The following is a 19,165-nucleotide window of genomic DNA, read 5'->3' on the forward strand; positions in this document are numbered from 1 at the left end:
ATCCTTCTGTGATTGGAATATAACTCAAGAGTTGTCGTGGGGGCTTTGCTCTCTGCTCAATTAGACTTGATGGACACTGAGCCCATTTTAATTTGGGGTTGAGTGGATGGATTTTCAATTGCATCTGGGTGCCATTTTAGTCATGCCACAAAAAAAAATCTGGGAACTTGAAATGGTACATTTTCAGCTATTATCATCAAACGTACAAAGTATATTTCGAAACAAATCTTTTAGCGTAATAAACAACTAATTGACTCTCAAATTAACCTGAAATTAACTTGAAATGGTACATTTTCAGTTATTATCATCGAATGTGTAAAGTATATTTTGAAACAAATCTTTTAGTGTAATAAACAATTAATCAGACTGAAATATGTTACAGAAAATCAGCGAATTTTATTGGACGGTTTGCTTTGAACCGAGGCCCAGCCGTGATGAATGGTGTGCCCTCTCGACCAACTTTCTGAGACGGTGTGGCTTGCCAGGCTCCATGATAATGGCCAGTTGCCGTGATGGGGGAATTTCAGGCTCATTTCACCGCCGCCCAGCTCAGCTGGCCATCAATAGTGGCCGACCAAGATTTTTTGGGGTTGACCACAGCAATGTGACATCCGCTACCCCCTGGGACCGATCTTTTTCTAAGCCTGATTTTACCCCGAGCTCTAAGGCAGTGCACCGAGACTTCCCATGCGTTGGGGATGGTTTACCAGGATTTCGCACTGAGCGAACGAGGGCGAATTTCATGCTTTAAAGGTTTTGGCTTGCATCAATGTCCTGTTATGGCCATATTGTTTTTGGCGACAAGAACCCTTTGTATCAGGGCAATTTGTGGGACATTTTAGAAATTGAATCCAATTTCATAAACAAATGTGTTTGCATAAGAAAATCCATCCTCTTCTTCACATTAAGGGTATCAAAATGTTCAAAAATAATCAAGGGATTCTTTTTTACAATAAATAAAATGTGCGATTAACTGTAACAATACAAACATTTTATTAATCACATTTAAATATTTTCTGGTTGTTAAGATTAGATACATTTATTGTGTATCTATCTTTTCATTATTACACTGCAAAACATTCTGTGCCATACCGAAATGTCCAGTTTATTGTAAAAATTGCATTGGAAATCAAAACAAGATTTGCGCTGAGCCTCAGGAGGAACATCACTGTGATGATTCTGGTGAAGAACACTGTCTTGTCTTTCTGATAGCACCTGCAGAGAAAAATAGTTCTCAAATGGTCTTGTTTAATGTCACCACTAATCCATGCATTGATTTTGTTCTCTGAATTCCACCCAACAGTGAGGGAATAGTTGGGTCTTTAACTAGAATGGTCTTTTACTTTAACTTTTTATAAATGACAAATTGTGGAAAGAGTTGAAATAACTGAACTTCCCCAGGGGAGCAAGTAAATTTCAATATAAATGCTCTGCACATAGTGTCCAAAATAATTGCAATTGGAAATTTAATTCTACCTAAATTAATAGGAGTGTTAAACTCGGATAATGTGCACTTTCTATTTTCCTCACACAGCTCTCCCAGTGATGCTTTATCAAATAAATGGAAATAGTCTACGAATCGTCTTTTGTACTTTAACCAGAATAGTTATGAGAAGAGCCCATTTTGCTTGGTAAATGAGTCTTAAAGTTCAAAGCAGATTTCACCTCATGTGGTCCCTTGTCATAGCTAACTTGGTGAAACTGGATCTGTTAAAAAGGGCAAGCACTGTGGGTGTTGCACAACCTGCATGCCTTTTGCTCAATGAGAATCTCACTGGGACATTTTCCTCAGTGGGGGGCTTTTTCAAAAACGGCTTGCATGGCAGTTCCAGCTGAGGGCAGTACAGTAGGTCAACTGCTGATAGAGTTACAACCTCTCCTTTGTGGCGGTGTTGGACAAATTAGACCCCACAACTGTTTCCATAGTCAAACAAAGACAGCTGCATCGTAACACCCCCCAAAACATGCTATTGACTGCTGTTCCACTTTAGAGTCATCTATAGAAAGAAACAAGGTTGTCTTTATCACAACCAGATTTGATATGAATGATCTGGAGCCCTTTTTACACATCGGAAATAGTTGCAACAGAGACAGAAGATAGATTCCTTTCATAACTCAACTCAACTTTATTTCTGAACGACTTTAAAACAGCCATTGCTGCACACAAAGTGCTGTACATAGAGTAAAAATCTGCAATAGAATAAAAAATAAAAACAAAAAAACATTCCTTTACTCAGAACTAGAGCTGTCACCATGGAATACTTTTAGAATTGATTGCCGTTAAGTATAGTATGCTGACAAATGACCGCTTTCACTAGTATGCCAAAGCCAAGTGTTAATTGGCAAACATATTGTAGTCGCATTTTTAATGCATACTGAACATACAGTACCTTCTGAAATTAGTGTTACCCAGTCCTGGATCACCACCATGGATGTGTGTAGTAAACTATGCTGGTGACATACCACAGTCACCACAGTATTGTCAAACTGCACTGGAGATAATTGTGCAAGGCAGTCACCCAGACAAGTCCACAGCTAATAATTCTGATTGTTCAGTAGATAGATAGATAGATAGATAGATAGATAGATAGATAGATAGATAGATAGATAGATAGATAGATAGATAGATAGATAGATAGATAGATAGATAGATATTGATCACTATTTTGCAACACCAACCTGTGCAATTACTGACCTAGATTCAAGCGTTAGCCATAATGTAACGTGAGATTCTATTTTTAGGTAAGCCATTTCGAAGGCAATGTAAACCTGAGAAACAGAGCGAAATGAACCAATCGACAAAGGGTGCACGTGACGACAGGAAAAATAAAACACTTATTTTGATTTAAATGTCAGTTGCTGGGATTTTAATGACTCTGTGTTTTCTGTTCATTTAAAATTATTGCGTTTATTGCTGAATGAAACAAATTTAAATTGTAAATTGTAGATATGTGCTGCCAATAGCGTTTATACCTACAGAAAAGGCTTTGAAGGCCCTGACTGCACCCCACTGATACACGCACGCACAACACACACACACACACACGTAATAAGCACTTGACAAGCATTTCTCACAAAATCCAATGCATGAGTTTGGTTTTGCTGCTAGTGTGCACACCCACTTCTTTTCTTCCTCATCTTAAGTGTAATTTGATTTATTTTGCAGTTATGGTGCTCAGCCAGCCATGTCAGAAACCGAAGGAAGTTTACAACATAGTAAATGCTCCAAGAACTGGAGCCCTTTGAAAAATCCTAGCAGGATAAAAGCAGCTTTTTCTGATCCTTTAAACACTTAAGAAAGGTTTTTGAAATGGTTGATAGCAAATGTCAGAGTCAGAGTCAGCTTTATTGTCAATTCTTGATGGCTGGATGTTCACTTGCAGAATTAGACAGCAGGTTTATATTTTTATATTATTCACAGCAAGTTGTGCAGATCTTGAATGGGTAAAGCAACCTTACACCATCACGCTGCCACCACAATGTTTGAATAGTGGCATGATCAAATACCTTTTCATATTTGTGTCACAAAGTTTGCACATGTTTCAAAAAAATGCAGCTTTTGTCTCATCAGCCTAGAGAATATTCCTCCATGTTTCCTGGCAAATATGAGATGAGTGAGATTTCTGCCTTGGATCACGCCCAAATGAATGCCATGGGTGGATGGATGGGTTGTCTTTGGAAAGTATTAAAATTGGCTTGATGTTACGAAATATTTAAGTTCTAAATATACAGCAAAAACTGAGATAGAGGCAAACACCATTTCATACCACTATTGAAAATTAATTTGCAAGACACAACATTGCTTAGCACGGACACATATTTATTGACACCTTATGAAGGTTTTCATCCAAAACTGGATCCATAAAATCTCAGTGATACCAACTGGGATGTATTTTAATTTAACACATTTAAACAGATCACATTAACTAATTGAAACATACCAGAATGTATCATTCTTTTTATTTGATCTGAAATATTTTAACCTCAAGTCCATGTTTGTACAACAATTCTCTTTGACATAAACCATTTTAATTATTTACTTGTTTGTTTTAAAACCCGATCATGCAAGATTACCAGTGTCATCTTGATTTGAAAAAGCACGACTCCATAAACAACATGTGAGAGTGTATCATAGTGACACTAACAGCAGTGCCTTGTGAAAATACAGCCAGTCATTCAGAACAGTGGGGCCACATTGGCTGTCAAAGCAGGATTTAGGCTACATTTCCCGCAGTTGTCATGGTAACTGGGGGAAGTGATTATGAAGAAAGGGTTTCTGTAACACCAGTGGGTAGTATCACAGGGATTTGCACAGTGATCATCTCAGAATGACTGGCTTATGGGAAAACATTTTCCTTTGTAACTAATGAAATGCTATTTGCTGGATTATTGATGTCTGCATTCTTACATATGATTGACTTATATTGAATTGTGTTTTCTTTTCAGAACAAAATGTGGCCAAATGGAACTGGAACGATTAGACCGTGAAGATTATTTAACCCCTGCCCCTGAGTCCCAACCATCCGAGATAGCGTTGGACCTCACTGAAGCAATCCTGGGCCGTTGGCACTAAAATGTCCCTAAGTGGTGGCACTGCAGGCGGGAAAGGTGTGGACTCTAATGCGGTGGACACTTATGACAGCGGGGATGAATGGGATATTGGTGTTGGAAATCTGATTATTGACCTCGACGCTGACTTAGAGAAGGACAAACTTGAGATGTCTAACACCAAGGACGGCATGGCGGCGCCACCCAGTGCAGTAGCAGCGTTGCCTGACAACATCAGATTTGTGAGCCCAGTGTCTGGCTCTCAAGGCAAGGAAAGCAAATCCAAATACAAGCGCAGTAAAAACTCCAAGGACACTAATAGCAAAGCTTCAACTGGAGATGGGGCAAAAAAGGAAACTCCAGGACGGACTCAAGGCGAGCCAACTGGCACCGCAACAAATGCAGTGGTCGCAGGCAGCAATTCGACCTCTGGGAAGAACATTGAAAAAGGGGGCAAAACCTCCAGAGGTGTTCTGAGTGGGAAGAAGGACAAAGAAGGGGCTCCGGGCAAAAGTAAAAAGGACAAAACAGAGGGAGCTGCAGTTGTTGCAATTGCTGCGGTGGAGAAGGAGGTAGTGTCTCAAGTTCAAGTTGCTCTGGGGAACTGTCGTAATGCACCCTTCGAGGGCACACAATCAACGGACTTAGTAGAAGCCAATCAAATTGGGAATATTGCTCTTGAACCTGTTGGGATATTACCAGCATTAACCACAAAAACTGAGCCAGAGGAGATTGAAAACGGTAATGCTGAATGCAAGGCCTTGAAGAAGGTGAAAAATGAAAAGGTAGGTCCTTTTTTTTTTTACTTCAGACACCATAACGCATACTTTCTTATGCGTTATTGCTGTTAGTGCAGACTGATTGATTTGAATTGATTTTACCTTTTTATTTTATTATTTGGGATTTGCTGACTTTCTTTGTCGTTACAAGAGTTTCTTTAAAAAAAGGTTTCCTTTTGATATACTACAAAAAAAGAGACATTTTAAGTCATCCCTGAGTGGTTTGGATGAAGATATCAGCATTATAAATGGAATAGGTTTGAAAGGCAATAACAGCACATGAAGTGACTAAACCCATTATAGTCGCTTCCCAGGGTTGATGAACGGAGTGAGGACCTGTGCCTTGGCCCTTGACGTAGTAAGCAGACGGGAAGTTGGGTTGGTGTAGGTAAAGGAAATACGTGCAGATTTATTTTCCAAATGAAAGAGCACGGCAAATATCTCATCACATAAAAGTAACCAAAATAACAACGTATGTTTCTCACCGTAAAAACAAATAGCTACGAGGCATTGACACAGTCGAAAACCGCTGGCTTCCTGTCAACCCCGTCTGTGTTCGAATTCACCGCGGGTTTTATAACTTCCCTGTGCAATGCATGGTAATGCACAAGACTCCCTGTAGTGACATGGGGGTTAATTACAACAATGCAAAACTAACACAAAAAGACAAAAATAGCTCACGCACAGTTGCTTTTTGTTGACCTAACATCTGTGAAAATTGTCTTTTGAACTGGCTGAGTTTATTATTGTCCAAGTACATCTCAGGACCTGGGACTGTGGGGTTCTTGAAATTGTACTTGTGGGGCCCGTTCCAATTTGTGGCTGTCTGACACGATGATACCATCATGCAGTACAAATCCTCCAGTTTTCGATCATCTCCAGAAAAGTTTCCTCAAAACGCTGCTTCTGGGCAGTCGCTTTTTTCCCCCCCCCCACAGAATCAATATAGCCACCATCTCAAAATAATGGCCAAAGTCATAGTGTCAAAAAAGGTCTCTTCTTGATGCTGCTTCAAAATGGCCATATCCTTAGTTAAACAGATCATTCAATTGTACCCTCAAACAAAATTAATAATTCACGTCATCAGTATTTGGTTCTGTTTTTTTGTGTTATTTTAGGAGGGTGGTGATATGGTTGTTTTGTAGTTGATATATTCTCATTAATGCAATGTAGCTATCTACCTTTAAAACTCGAGAGAGCGACATGGTGCAGGAAAGTAACCTATAACATCTTGTTTCCTTTCTGGGTGAAATCATTTGAACAGTGTCACATTAGAACAATGTAATGATCTGTGTAAGTTATTCAGTCATACTTATCTTGTTCACTCATAGGGCTGAGCTATCACTGTGTCTATTGTATGCCTCCCAGCACCCTTTTCATGCTCTCACAATTTAAAAGACACAAGAACAGGGCGGTGCTGAGGACGGTTTTTGTCTGTCATCGTGTTCCATTCTTAATCCCACAAGCCCCCGCTATGATTGTTGGAGCAGCGTGTGGGGGAGGGAGTTTGTGCAAAGCACGCCTTCATCATTTTCCTGCTGGTCTAAACCTTGTAGGGGGGAGGGGGGTGTTAGGAAGCCCATTTGATGACTTAAATCCAGGACACTTTGCCTTGTTTCTTGTTGTCCAATGAGATTTCAGGAACATCTTTGCTTGGGTTTCCTGTGTATTTACAGTATTTCAAGTAGGCCTAATACGCATACATCCAAAATGACCGTTTACAACCAAATGCTTAAACCAACCTACAGATGCAAACAGCCAATTACACATAAATACAGGTAACTTAAAAAAGTCTCAATTTAGAAACTTTGTCTTAAAATTCCCTTTCAAATTAGAAAGCTTTGATGTATCTGTTGTCTCCTGGGATATTAGCTACATAGGTCTTGGCCTAGCAAAAATGTTAACATTATCTGCAGTTTGCCCACTGCATCCAGCTGATCCGGGGGGGTCCCAAGGCATTCCCAGGCCAGCTGAGAGACATAGTCTCTCCAGCGCGTCCTGGGTCGTCCACGGGTTCTCCTACCGGTGGCTCATGCCCGGAACACCTCCCCAGGGAGGCGTCCGGGGGGCATCCTGATGAGATGCCCGAGCCACCTCATCTGGCTCCTCTCAACGTGGATGAGCAGCGGCTCTACTCCGAGTCTCTCCCAGATGACCGAGCTTCTCACCCTATCTCTAAGGGTGACCCTACCAGGGGCATAAAGCCCCAGACACCATAGCTCCTCGGATCAAAGGGGCACGCAAACCCCTCCACCACGATAAAGTGATGACTCACGAAGAAAGTCTTGTTTTTTTTAGAAAGCCGTGTTTTTAGGCAGCCGGAGGGGTCCTTTTGTTACGTTAATTTATCAGAATCAGCTTTATTGACCAAGTTTGTGCATGCCAAACAGAGAACATGTCAGGCATGTTGGGCAGCCGAAGGGGTGTGTTTGCCGTCCATCACCTTGAATGCTCCACACACAGATCGAAGTCTGTTGACATTTCATGTCATGTCATTTCAAGAGAAGCAATTTGCAGATGACAATATCAGGTGGATTGAGTCATCTTGATGCTATGTGAATTGGATGGAAGAGTGAATAAAGCAGCCACTTATTCTACTCCTGTGTCCGGTCACGTTCTTTGACTAGTGAGTGACTCAAGTCAAGTCAAGTTTATTTGTATAGCCCTAAATCACAAGCAGTCTCAAAGGGCTTCACATAGACAGAAATTGACAATTATTCTCAAAGCATCCCCTGATCTTAAGCTCCCAAAAGGGCAAGGAAAAACTTAAAAAACCCTAGCAGGGGGAAAATGAGAAACCTTGAGAAGGGACCACAGATGGAAGGATCCCCCTTTCAGGATCACCAGGTTGAAATGGATGCAGAGAGGGCACAAATGATACAACATGAAAATCAATTAAATAAAAAGTGGATGTCCATGTCACAGCAGAGGGCTGCCGAAAGGAGCCCTCAATTGTCCTGGCAGTGCTCTGTGTGGATGAGGATCTTCCGAGAACTTCCCCCTTTCTGAATCAGAAATGATCCTAGTTATCCCCAACACTGTAATGAAGCAGTCATAAAGATCAAAGAGCCCAACTTCTTATGATCTAACGCCTTTAAATTGGTAACAGAAATTCATCAAACCACTAATGCTAAGGTTTACGGGGTAGTTATTTAGCTTTGTACGGTTCTTATATCGTCCATTTAAAGTACTACTGGAAAATGTATTAATGACGAAAAAATTGGGGTCCATGACTAAACCGCATTAGACAAAGTCGTGTAGAATCGAAGGGTGTAAAATTGAGCTTCAGGTGTTAACAGTCTAGCTTTACATGTCCTTTTCATGGAAGTTTTGGATGTTAAAAGTGGACTGTGAAAATTCACTCACCCATGGGAATTATATTAGAGATGTACAGACCTCTGGCATTGCCTCACTCTTCTATGCACATTTCACTGACAGAAAGGAAATGTAGTACGTAACTTAAAGGTCTGCGAATCTAATCTTAACTCTAATCTTTAATCTTCCTAATGCCTGCCAGGTAAAACACAATGTGTAGTTTAACTACAGCAAAGCTATTTGTTGTTGTAGTGACGATACTAAGAAATGTAGTCAAACTAGTTTGTGTAGCTACTGCTAAATTTGCTTGTATTTGTAACATAACATACAGCCCGAAAACTCTTGATCCTGGTTTAAGGAGGTGCCACTTTTTGTCTCTTGGGCTCAGATCGTCATCATATAAATGTAGCCTTATTCAGTTCTTTTTTTTAAAACTAGAATATGAAGATATCTGGGTAATTGCAGTTCTTTTATGGAATATACTGGTTTTGAAAGCGTTATTGACTCACACAATTCTGTTCACATAAGAATATGCATTTGTGTTAACGTTAATGACCACGTAAATCATTTTACAAAAAAAATCCTAGTTGGCAGTGTTAAAAGTGATATTTCCCCACTTTTGGATAGGGCCTGATTCCGATCCGATATATATACTACAGAATTCCGTGTGACCTTTTCTCTTTTTGCTGCCATGAAGCATGTCTGATTTGTGCCATTTCGGAGTGAAACAATTGAATTGACACTTGACCCATGTAATGTTGAATTCTGTAGTCTTCATCAGCTTGTGTGAATATTGTTGAGACGACAATAGCTCATCTGTAAGAACTTCAGCTTTGGAACCAGAAGATGACAATCCCAATCCTGCTGCTCAATATAAAATAGCAACAGGTTTGTTGATAAGATGTTATAGTGTATGAGGTTAAAACTCCCCAAAGCATTGGAGAGCACATGCTGAATAAATCTTCTCTAGTTTCTTCACACAAGCATTATCCACGTCTGAGTGTATCTCACTCTCCCACCTCTCATTATACATTTGTAGAGGCGCGAAGCATTCCTCAGCTGCCTTGATCTGGCAATGGCCTTGATAAATGGAGCGGCTCTCATGGAAAATTACATTGCCAGTGCTACTTTGAGAAAGGAGGCGAGGAAGGAATGGCTGCACTTTAATGAAAGAGTTCAGCCGCCACTGCCACCGTTGCTGTTAATGTCAGATGAAGTGAACGGATCCTTCTATTTATATTTACCTCTGCCTGGACTTATATTGTTTGCCAGTTCACTCACTGAAAGAAGCTTTTTAAATGTTCTCCATGCGTCGTGTTTAAAATGTTGACTTGAATGCTATCTGTTAGGAATTCAAAAATGTATCTTGACGTTCAAGGATCCTTACCGCAGTGGCGACGGTCATTGTACGAGATTAATGAACAGACCAGGCACCCTGTGGTTTGGGGTAATTCCAAGGGTAATACAAATCCTTATCAAGTGGCACCACATCTGGACCCTAAATCTTAAGTCTTTAACTCTAGTTGTAGTCACTTTGACTTTGTTGATTTGTGTCATCAAACTCAATCAAAAATGCAACTACTTTGCATCCAGATGTTATGCTTCAATGAATTTGTTTGACAAGGCATATTCATAACTACTATTGAAAGCATTATGCATTACTATAGTGTTAAGCTTGTTGCCAATGTTGAGCTGAGTTTAGGTTTGAGACTTCTTTGAGTCAACACACCATGAGTTTTGTTCATTTGTGTCACATGCGTGCAGTCATTTCGAGTGGAGCCTGTGGTGATCTGGAACTAAATAAGCTCTTTGAATTCATTTACTTGTTTGTCCTACCACACATTTATTTCCAGGCACAAATGTAGTCAGCCAAAAAACAGCTACAGCTGGCAAATGTGAATCATGTCCTCCTCAACTTTGGCTGGCAAAATAAGACCTCACCGCACTATACATGAGAAATCTTTTCCTAAATGTCCCAATTTAAGTCTCTGGTTAGCAGGTTAAATCTTTAGAGTCTGACACCGTAAATTGTCTTTTGAGTGTGAAGATTGTATATCCATTTTGGAAAATGTAAATTTCAAATAACTGTGACCTGGTAATGAAATTGGTACCCAGCTAGAGTTTGGAAGAAGGTCATGTTGCATATTATGAACGACCCTCACTTCATTACAGTTTTTATTAAATCTGTGTGCGAAAAGTGCTGCTTTTCTGAATGTGTCCTAGACAATGAACTAACCGGGGATACAGTAGTCTTTTTGTTTGCTAATCGGTGTGATTGGATATTTTGGCCTTGAGCTTTATTTTCATGCGCACCATCTAAACAGTTGTAATGGTTTTGCTGCAGATAAGGGGGCTGTCTGTTCCAAGTTAAGCCCCAAAGATTAAGTATTTGGTCATAGCAGTTAGAATTTAAGAGTAAGAGCACAGCTTAATTTGTCTTTGAAATCAGCAATGAGACTGCATTTTCTTTGTTTTATCAGTAAGTGTGTTTACATATCTGCATGTATGTTTGTCTACATGAGCAGAAAGCAACCACGGAGCTGTCAAACAAAGCCCCCCCTGTTATGCTTTGTTTTTCCCCCTCCCTCTCTCCTAAGCTTTCCATGAAGTGTATTGCTGTGTCTGGATCAGCCTGCTTAAGAGGGGAGCCTTGAGGGGGGAAGGGAGCAAAGGCTTGTACAACTCATGCAGCTTTTGAAAGACATGTGCAGCAAGAGCCAGCTGTCTTCCATTGTTAGCCTACAAATTTCCAGTGTGCCTCATTTCTCCCCTCTCTGCATGAGTAGTGAGTGTTCTGTGCAGGAAAGTTAAGAGAATGCAAATCAAGCAAAACAAATCGTTTGCCTTTTCGTTTCAGATGGGTAGGGGATCCCAAATTATCACCACTAGGAGTCATAATCTTTTGGAGTGGAATAGTTGTTGAAAATAAGAGTAGAGTTGGATAATAGAGTAGTATTAATGACATGCTTTGAGTGCCTAATGCTCTATTTTATCTGACAGTGACCTTTTGATACATTCCAGGTTTGTCTCTGATCCTGGCTTTGAGGATTGTCTGGGCTTTTTCTCCAGAAGACAGATAAAATGTTCTTTTTGAGTGGTGAAATGAAGGAGAGGGTGTCTGTGGGGTAGAGAAGGTGGGCTTTTGGGTGGGGGGAAGAAACTGCCCGAGGATAGTTGGCCAGTGTTATGAATGGATAGGCAGACTCTTTAACCCTCTATCCACTGAATAGTATGTCACAGGCTGCTGCGGCTGTGAGAGGAGCTGGCAGAGAGCGCTTGGATTCCTGAATCCTTGAGGCATGTGGTCTGATTAACAGAACAAAACCCACACAGTGGGGAGGAGCAGACATGGCTTTCCCCCCACAAGTGGAATTTTCTACCAGCGAGGGAAGAGGTGGCTCAAACGGGGTCGTAATTTGCAATGGCTGGAGTGAAGTTGGCCCAATCGTATGAGTACTTCTGCTCTACATGGGGTAAATTTGCAAAATGTATTTATTCTATCTATTAAGTGATTTTTCTGTTATCATTATGTTATCCATTTTTGTGTAAAATTCTGATTGCTTTGTTTTCACAGAAACATTTGCCTAAAGCACCAATGAGCTGCGAGCGATTGCGAGTGTTTTCGAAGACAGCAAATGTTGCGTTATCGTCAGGGTTCGGCAAACATCCGGCGAACGTTTTACGACCTTGAACGAACCCTTACAAACTCCGAAACGAATGCAAAATTCACTGCCTTCAAAAACACTTAATTGTTCGCCACTCAGTGAGATCGGGCCTGTTCTGGTCATAGTGATACTAAAGTGATCAAGTAAAAATGAATACATTTAAAGGCACACAGCATAGGGAAAAGACAGCTAGGTTGGTCTGCCATTTTTATGTCCTACTCACAGAATGGTTGTAAAAGTACATACACAAAGTGGTGCCCGGACATTGCAGTCTTCAGACTAATTGCATGTTGCCATTTTACATGTGCATGATAAGGTTTGCAGGATTCTGTAATGAGTGAATGGGGGAGAACGCCACAAAGGTAATTGTATTGTAATTATATGTCAAGAATGGCCTTTTTCAAACCAAGTGATATAGGGGTTGTGTAATTGTTTCGCTGCTTTTAAGACTGGACATCTGTCTCTGCAAATGGACAGTTGGCGAATAACTTAACTGCTCTGATTTTTTCTTTTGTTCTAGTGCACCATAGGAGGGGAAAAAAACTGACCAGATTAAATGGTTGGGTTAGGTTAGATGTAACTAAAGACAGAACTAACTAAAATACATTTAGTTCGTAAATATTTGATCTGGTCAGAGAAATTCCACGTAAATTATTGCACCATAGTTTTTTCTGTGTAATAATCGTGACAATTCGGGTTTCATACTTAACTTCAGAACCATTTTTGTAATGTGTTTCTGTGTCAGCCCACCAAGCCTGCATGATGACATGCTGCGGTTACCAAATATGACATCTTTTGGAAACAATGAAGGATCTTAATATTGTGTGTAATCTTGGAAATGTTGGTGCCATGTCACCAAAACACCTTCAAATAACAAGAACTGTCATCTTTCTCTATTGGTGTGAACTTTTTATAAAGTAAACCCTGGCAAAAGGCATTGTACAATGCAGTGTCAGTGTAATTGTCATTTTTTAGCTCTCTAAATTGATTGAATGTTGTTTAAGGATGCCATTGCAAGTGATAGTGAGAAAAATAGAAATGTGTTTTGGGAGTTCATTATTTCACATAAAGATACATAAATAATCGTTTTGTAATCGAATTGTAATTGAATCGTGAGGGGCACAAAAATTCCCACCTCTTGTGTCATCTGTATAAATTGACAACTAAACAATTATCAAGTTAATCGATAAAGCAATTTTAATCTTAAAGACATTGATTCCAGCCATTGATTAGAACCATTGATTCTGTTGCTACCATCATGAGTTACATCATCAATAAAGACGAGTGAGCCTGGATGAGGTTTCACAATTCTTCACAAACGATGAGCTTGTGTGTTTTGGATCACAAGCAGATCCTTTCTTTGTTTATGCTTCGGGCTTTCCATCACTTAGGTTAATCTCCGATCCTATAACAAGTCATAACTTGTCATTTCTCATCTGATTTTCAAGAGGTTTATGGTTGTCAACACCTAAACATATGTTATCAATGGTGACATTTGGAGAGATAAAAGTATTTTCATTCACACACATGAAATCCACTGACAATTCTGCCCCTCCTAAGGACCACCTATTCATAACTGTGGGCTCGAGTGTTGACAGCCAGTGTAACTCTTCACAACATGCATAATCTTTTGCAATTATGAATCAACAAAAATGTACAAACAAGATATACCGCGTCGACATGAATTAAAGTCAACATGAACGAAAGCGCGTCGACATGAATGAGAGCACAACAAATAGATACCATAATAGACGCTTGCTACGAAACTAGGTGGGTAGCTACAAAAAAAAAAAAAAGAAACTAGGCACGTTCATTTAATGTCCCCGACACTGAATTTCCAGATTTGCAAAACGAGAAAATAATGGTTCCAGACATGAACGCAGTCCAACATTGTCAACTGTAATTAACATATTACTGGCGTCGGGCCGAGCAAAATCTTACACGTCCAAAATAATTACTTTTCAGCAGACCCTAAAAATAGCAAAGTAAAAGATCTTTATTTTCCACAGAAAAAATGTCAGCAGATGAAATCACAAGCTATCAAGTTGCTAGGCAGCTAAACCTTCAGTTTATGATTTTGTTTACCAGCAAATAAGGGGAAGGCGTATTACGTGAGCACGAAGTAAAATCTGATTTTCAGGGGTGATTTTTGTGGTTCGGGGGCGGCGTATAATATTCGAGTGTGTTATTCTCGAGAGTTTACAACACTTCGATTTAAACACTTCAAGATGAAAGCTAATGATTGTTGTGTAAGAGCAACTGCTTGCTGGTGTGATGAGATGTGATTTACACATAATCCAATTAGTCAACTACTTGCAAAAATAATCAGTGATTAGTCGCCCATCAAAACAATTGATTGTGACAGCTCTAAATCAGATTGGGCATTTCATAGACTGTTGTCGTTTATGGCAAATCTACTGTTACCTCTTGTAACTCAACTACTGTACGTTTGACAATTTTAGCGCCAAATCTGTGAGACTACAAAAAAAAAAAAACATGTTTTTGCTTCACTCACATCAGAGTACTTTGGTAGTTTGTTCTCATTCAGATTTTCCCCTTGTTGTATTTTTGGAGTATTATTATAAGGCTTGTATTGCAAAAATAGAGTAGCCATGCTTATTTCAAAATGACAAGTTTTTTCGAAGCTCTTCTCACATCCGGTGACTGTGCTGTTTTTGAACGTAATTACACGTTGTCAATTATAACTCCATTTTTTTCTAAAATAATTTGACGACATTATAGTATTGGATTGTCTGTGTTGTCAAGTATGTATTTGATGTTTAGCACACTATGGCTGTGCATACATGTTTTGTAGCCCGGAATAACACATTGGAGATGAAAGGATTTTCTTTTCCATTCTAATCCACATAGACAGCTAGGCCCTTGTGATTATTCCCTTCCCGTTCTTTCCACTCATCTCTTTGCTTGCAGGGCCTTTCTATTTCACCCTTAAAAGGGTTTCGAAAGGGGATTATACAAACTATAGAAATTAAAGTGAGAACACGTCCGTCCTTTGGGACCAATGTCAAACATTCATGATGCAATGGATTCTGCTTGAAGATGGGTCGCTTTACTTATCTGAGCTGGAACGTCTTATCAGACAGTCGTTCTCAATGCTTTATATAGTAGTCTTTATAGGTGGGAATGGCAAAGATGTATTTTACCATGGGTTGCAATCCCACAATAACACAATGCAGTGAAAAGGAGTTAATTGACCCGGCATTGGGTGGTTTTGCTATTGAGACTATAACACTTTGTGTATGTTTCATGCTTTTAGCATGAAGCCATTTTCAGTACAACAATGCAACAGCACAACACACAAGTAAAGGTGATCAATGTTGAGGCTTCAATCTTCATAGATTGAGATGAAGCTGTCGAACCAAATGTTAAAAAAAAGTATAATTCAATCGTTCATAGATGGTCAGTCTTGATGAGAAAAAATCATCATTTAAGCCGGACATATCTGATTCTGTTTTATCATGTACCATTCGAATAAATGTGATATGCAACAGTATCAATATTTTGCTCACCCCGATTGGCAAAATTCCCTAAATAATGAAGAATCTCCCAGTATTTGCTTATCTAACCATCGTGAGAATATCATTTTTTATGTGATCAAAGATGTTAACGCAACCTCAAAATGTCACTTACACTCTAATTTAAGTAAAAAAAAAATAGATCGACCAAATACAAATTCTGCTTTGAACAAACGTGTTTGTGTTTTCTCCTTTATCCGACTCTTCATTTAATACTCAGTGACAAGAAAGGATTTGATTTGGAGATCAAGTCACCTGTCACATCACATTTGTGTAATAGGCTCAGGTGCCTTTTCCAGGGCTACATACAGCACAAATCGGTTAAAATATTGCAGAGTTATGATTAGGTTGTCAGCAGAGCAGCCATATAAACTGGCCTTAGATAGCAAATCACCCTGCCAAACATTTTCTGTATATTGACTGTGGATAATAAACTCTGCTTAGCTGGATTGTATTCTCCCATCTAGAGTACAGTTTTACGCTTTCAGCTGTCTTGCAGTGTTACATTAATATTGATACCTTATTTCTCTCCCCTAAGCTGTTTGCTCGAGTCACTTCATCTAAATCCCTTCAACGCAATGCAAGATTTCCTTTCTTGGGAATAAGAGCCATATACATTAAGCCATCACTGTCACAGCATACATAAGTACTTGCATACTCCGTCTCAGCGGATATTGATTTACTGTTGTAGGTTGTTTAATAGTCCAGAGTCATTTTTCTTCACTCTTATTCTCATTTTATTTTTTAATTTTCAGTGCTAATGTTATGATTTGAGCAAAGTAAATATCAGTCTTGGATTATACCCCGAGGGACCATGAGCATGTTTGCCATTTTTCACATGTCCTGTGTTGTTAGTCACCTAAATGTTGAAAAGAGGGTGTGATTTACCAAAGTCAAATTCCTTGTTTGGCACGCTCAAACATGGGGAATAAAAACTCTTGAATCTTGTAATATACATGTGTTTGAGCAGCTTTTTCCTGGCTGAATGCGTTGTACCGAGTTACACATTTATCTCCCAAATCTTTTATCTTAAAAACATAATTTGACATTGTGTTCTTTTCGTATTTACTTACACATTCTTTTATTTTATTTTTTTACACGTTTCATTCTTTTATATTTTCGCTATCTGTTCTTGATCATGTATTCATTCAACTTCACTTTTCACATATAACTGTTACGTAATTATAAAGATACTTATGTACTAATTAATATGGCTTACAATTGTTTTGTTTTTTCATGAAAATTATTTGACTGAAAATGCTAATAAAATTGATATGCTATCACAAGTTATTTTGAAAACAATTTCAACAATGTGTTGAGGGCATCAATAAAAGTTAATATAGCATTGAGTTTGAGGCTGGGTTGCTTAGTCTTTAGCAATGTATTATTTCTACTATGTACTTTCATATTTAATTAAATTTCAATGTCGATGTTTAAATTATATTTAATTATATCCGTGAGGGTTGTGTATTCCTTGAACAGAGGGACCAGTTGGTTTTAAATTAATCACTGGAGTCATATGTCAAAACTAATGAGGTATTTTCTCATTGCTAATGTTATAGTTGAATATATTACTATTTGATTACTCTGGAGGACTCAACAGTTTGGTCGTTTCATAATAAGATGTTTAAAGTGCCAGCTAGCTCTATATTGTCCTGTCTGCTGTCTGACCTAATTTTGGTAGCGTGAAGATGACAATATTTCACCGCACTGCCCATTGGATGCATGTCGTGGTGGAACTACATTTGTAAATGTAAAAACCCCGATTGGGCAGTAACAATCCGTACAATAGTGCAAACTTGGCAAGATTCCATCCCTTCATAATTGACGCTTCTTTTCTCAATGCCAATGGGTTTTGCAAGCGAAAGGACAGAAGGGGACAGAGCTGTTCAATACACAACATGCAATTTTGAAAAAAAAAACTCCCCTTTCAAATTGTGAAAGACTGGCTGTTCATATGCAGCATAGATATATTTACATGCATTATTGCATTGTTTTCCTACACTTTTTATAAGAATGTGGTTGAATTTAATATATCTATTCCAGTATATCTTATGACCATGATATTGCACACTTTGTACATGAACGCATTTTACCCATTTCAATTGTAATGCACACGTGAGTTGCCCAGGGAACAGTTCAGGGTTTCTTAACCACTTGGTCAAAGCTCCCCAATAACAATTAGAAATCTTAGGTGTTCTTATATTTTAATGGACATCAGTCATAGTTTTGGCAAACACCGTAGTTGAGGCCGCCGGTGTGACTAAATCCAACGAACGGACAAAGACGGATGTATCATCAGTATTTGTGGACAGCAGCTGCAGACAGATAGGAGGAGGACTACAATGACTGGACTGACTGTTTATTTTTATCAGGGCATTAGCAGATTAGGCACTCAAACTAACAAGGTCATCAAACTCAGATGGCTGTAAGCAGGAGACCTCTGCTGAGCAGCTGGGAGCAAGAGACAAGATTTTGTACGTTACAGTGGGTTTCACTTTACCCCTGCTCCCCCGACAACACTACCGAAAAAGACGTATTAGTTGTTTGAATAATATAAAAAGCAGCAGAGGTTAATTTGTTTCAAAATACCCTGCCAGTTCGTGAGCTGACACAATTTTGTTGACCTGCAGCCACATGTCATCATTAAGCAAATGTCTCAGTGACATTGTTGTGGCCAAGCTGCTTTTATCATTGCGCCAAATTGCGTCACGTAAATAGTTGCAAACCATTTGAAGTGCCTTTTTGATGCATTTGATACTCTCCAATGGAGACTTTAACAGAAGAACATGTCACTTATACTCAAGTCAGTCCAAGCCTAAAAGAGATGTCTACATCAGAAACCTGATGCTGACAACAATTTTAAACCTGTTTTTGGTTTCCCAGAACTGCTTAAATTCAATAAGATCATCCATCATACGTTACAGGTGGTTGAGCAATGACAGTGCTTGGTTAAAGTGTTACCGTGAACTATTGCAGCACTACACTATCTGTTATTTAAAGTAGGGCCGATAATTACGTTTTCAAGAGGGTCAATACATGAAAAATGGCATGCGTTCTTAGTGCCGCATGCGATTCTGAAATTACTTTGTTGTCATGGTCACAGATAACACACCTCAAGCTGCAATAAAATAGCAGCACTCAAAACAGCTGCTCTATTGGTTGTATCCATCACGAGTGAGCATGGTCACTTTTGGAAAGTCTCAAGAGACAGTAGGACCAACATAGCTCCCATTTCCTTGACATAACTACTCCTTAGGGGGATCAAGTAGTTCTGCATTGTGTTTTATCATTGGACTTGCTGTTTGGAGAAGTTACTAAA

The 19,165-nt window shown here is 39.2% G+C and overlaps 2 protein-coding genes across 3 annotated transcripts in view; both read left to right on the forward strand.

Annotated features, from left to right (window-relative positions):
- trip4 (thyroid hormone receptor interactor 4) overlaps nucleotides 1–4,548 on the forward strand; it is an 84,879-nt gene extending 80,331 nt beyond the window's left edge. The window contains exon 13 of the mRNA XM_061275907.1: nucleotides 4,447–4,548. Coding sequence (XP_061131891.1) covers nucleotides 4,447–4,448 — 2 coding nt within the window. The 3' untranslated portion in view covers nucleotides 4,449–4,548. The remainder of the gene's footprint in view (nucleotides 1–4,446) is intronic.
- A 24-nt stretch (nucleotides 4,549–4,572) lies between these two features.
- The window catches only part of znf609b (zinc finger protein 609b), a 37,833-nt gene continuing 23,240 nt past the window's right edge, over nucleotides 4,573–19,165 (forward strand). The window contains exon 1 of one of the 2 annotated variants that reach the window (XM_061275902.1): nucleotides 4,573–5,333. In XM_061275902.1, coding sequence (XP_061131886.1) covers nucleotides 4,575–5,333 — 759 coding nt within the window. In that variant the 5' untranslated portion in view covers nucleotides 4,573–4,574. Of the gene's footprint in view, nucleotides 5,334–11,860; nucleotides 12,116–19,165 lie in introns of those variants that run through there. The other variant, XM_061275903.1, reaches the window with a different exon arrangement.

This window comes from Syngnathus typhle, linkage group LG4, assembly GCF_033458585.1.
Source record: "Syngnathus typhle isolate RoL2023-S1 ecotype Sweden linkage group LG4, RoL_Styp_1.0, whole genome shotgun sequence".
NCBI lineage: Eukaryota > Metazoa > Chordata > Actinopteri > Syngnathiformes > Syngnathidae > Syngnathus > Syngnathus typhle.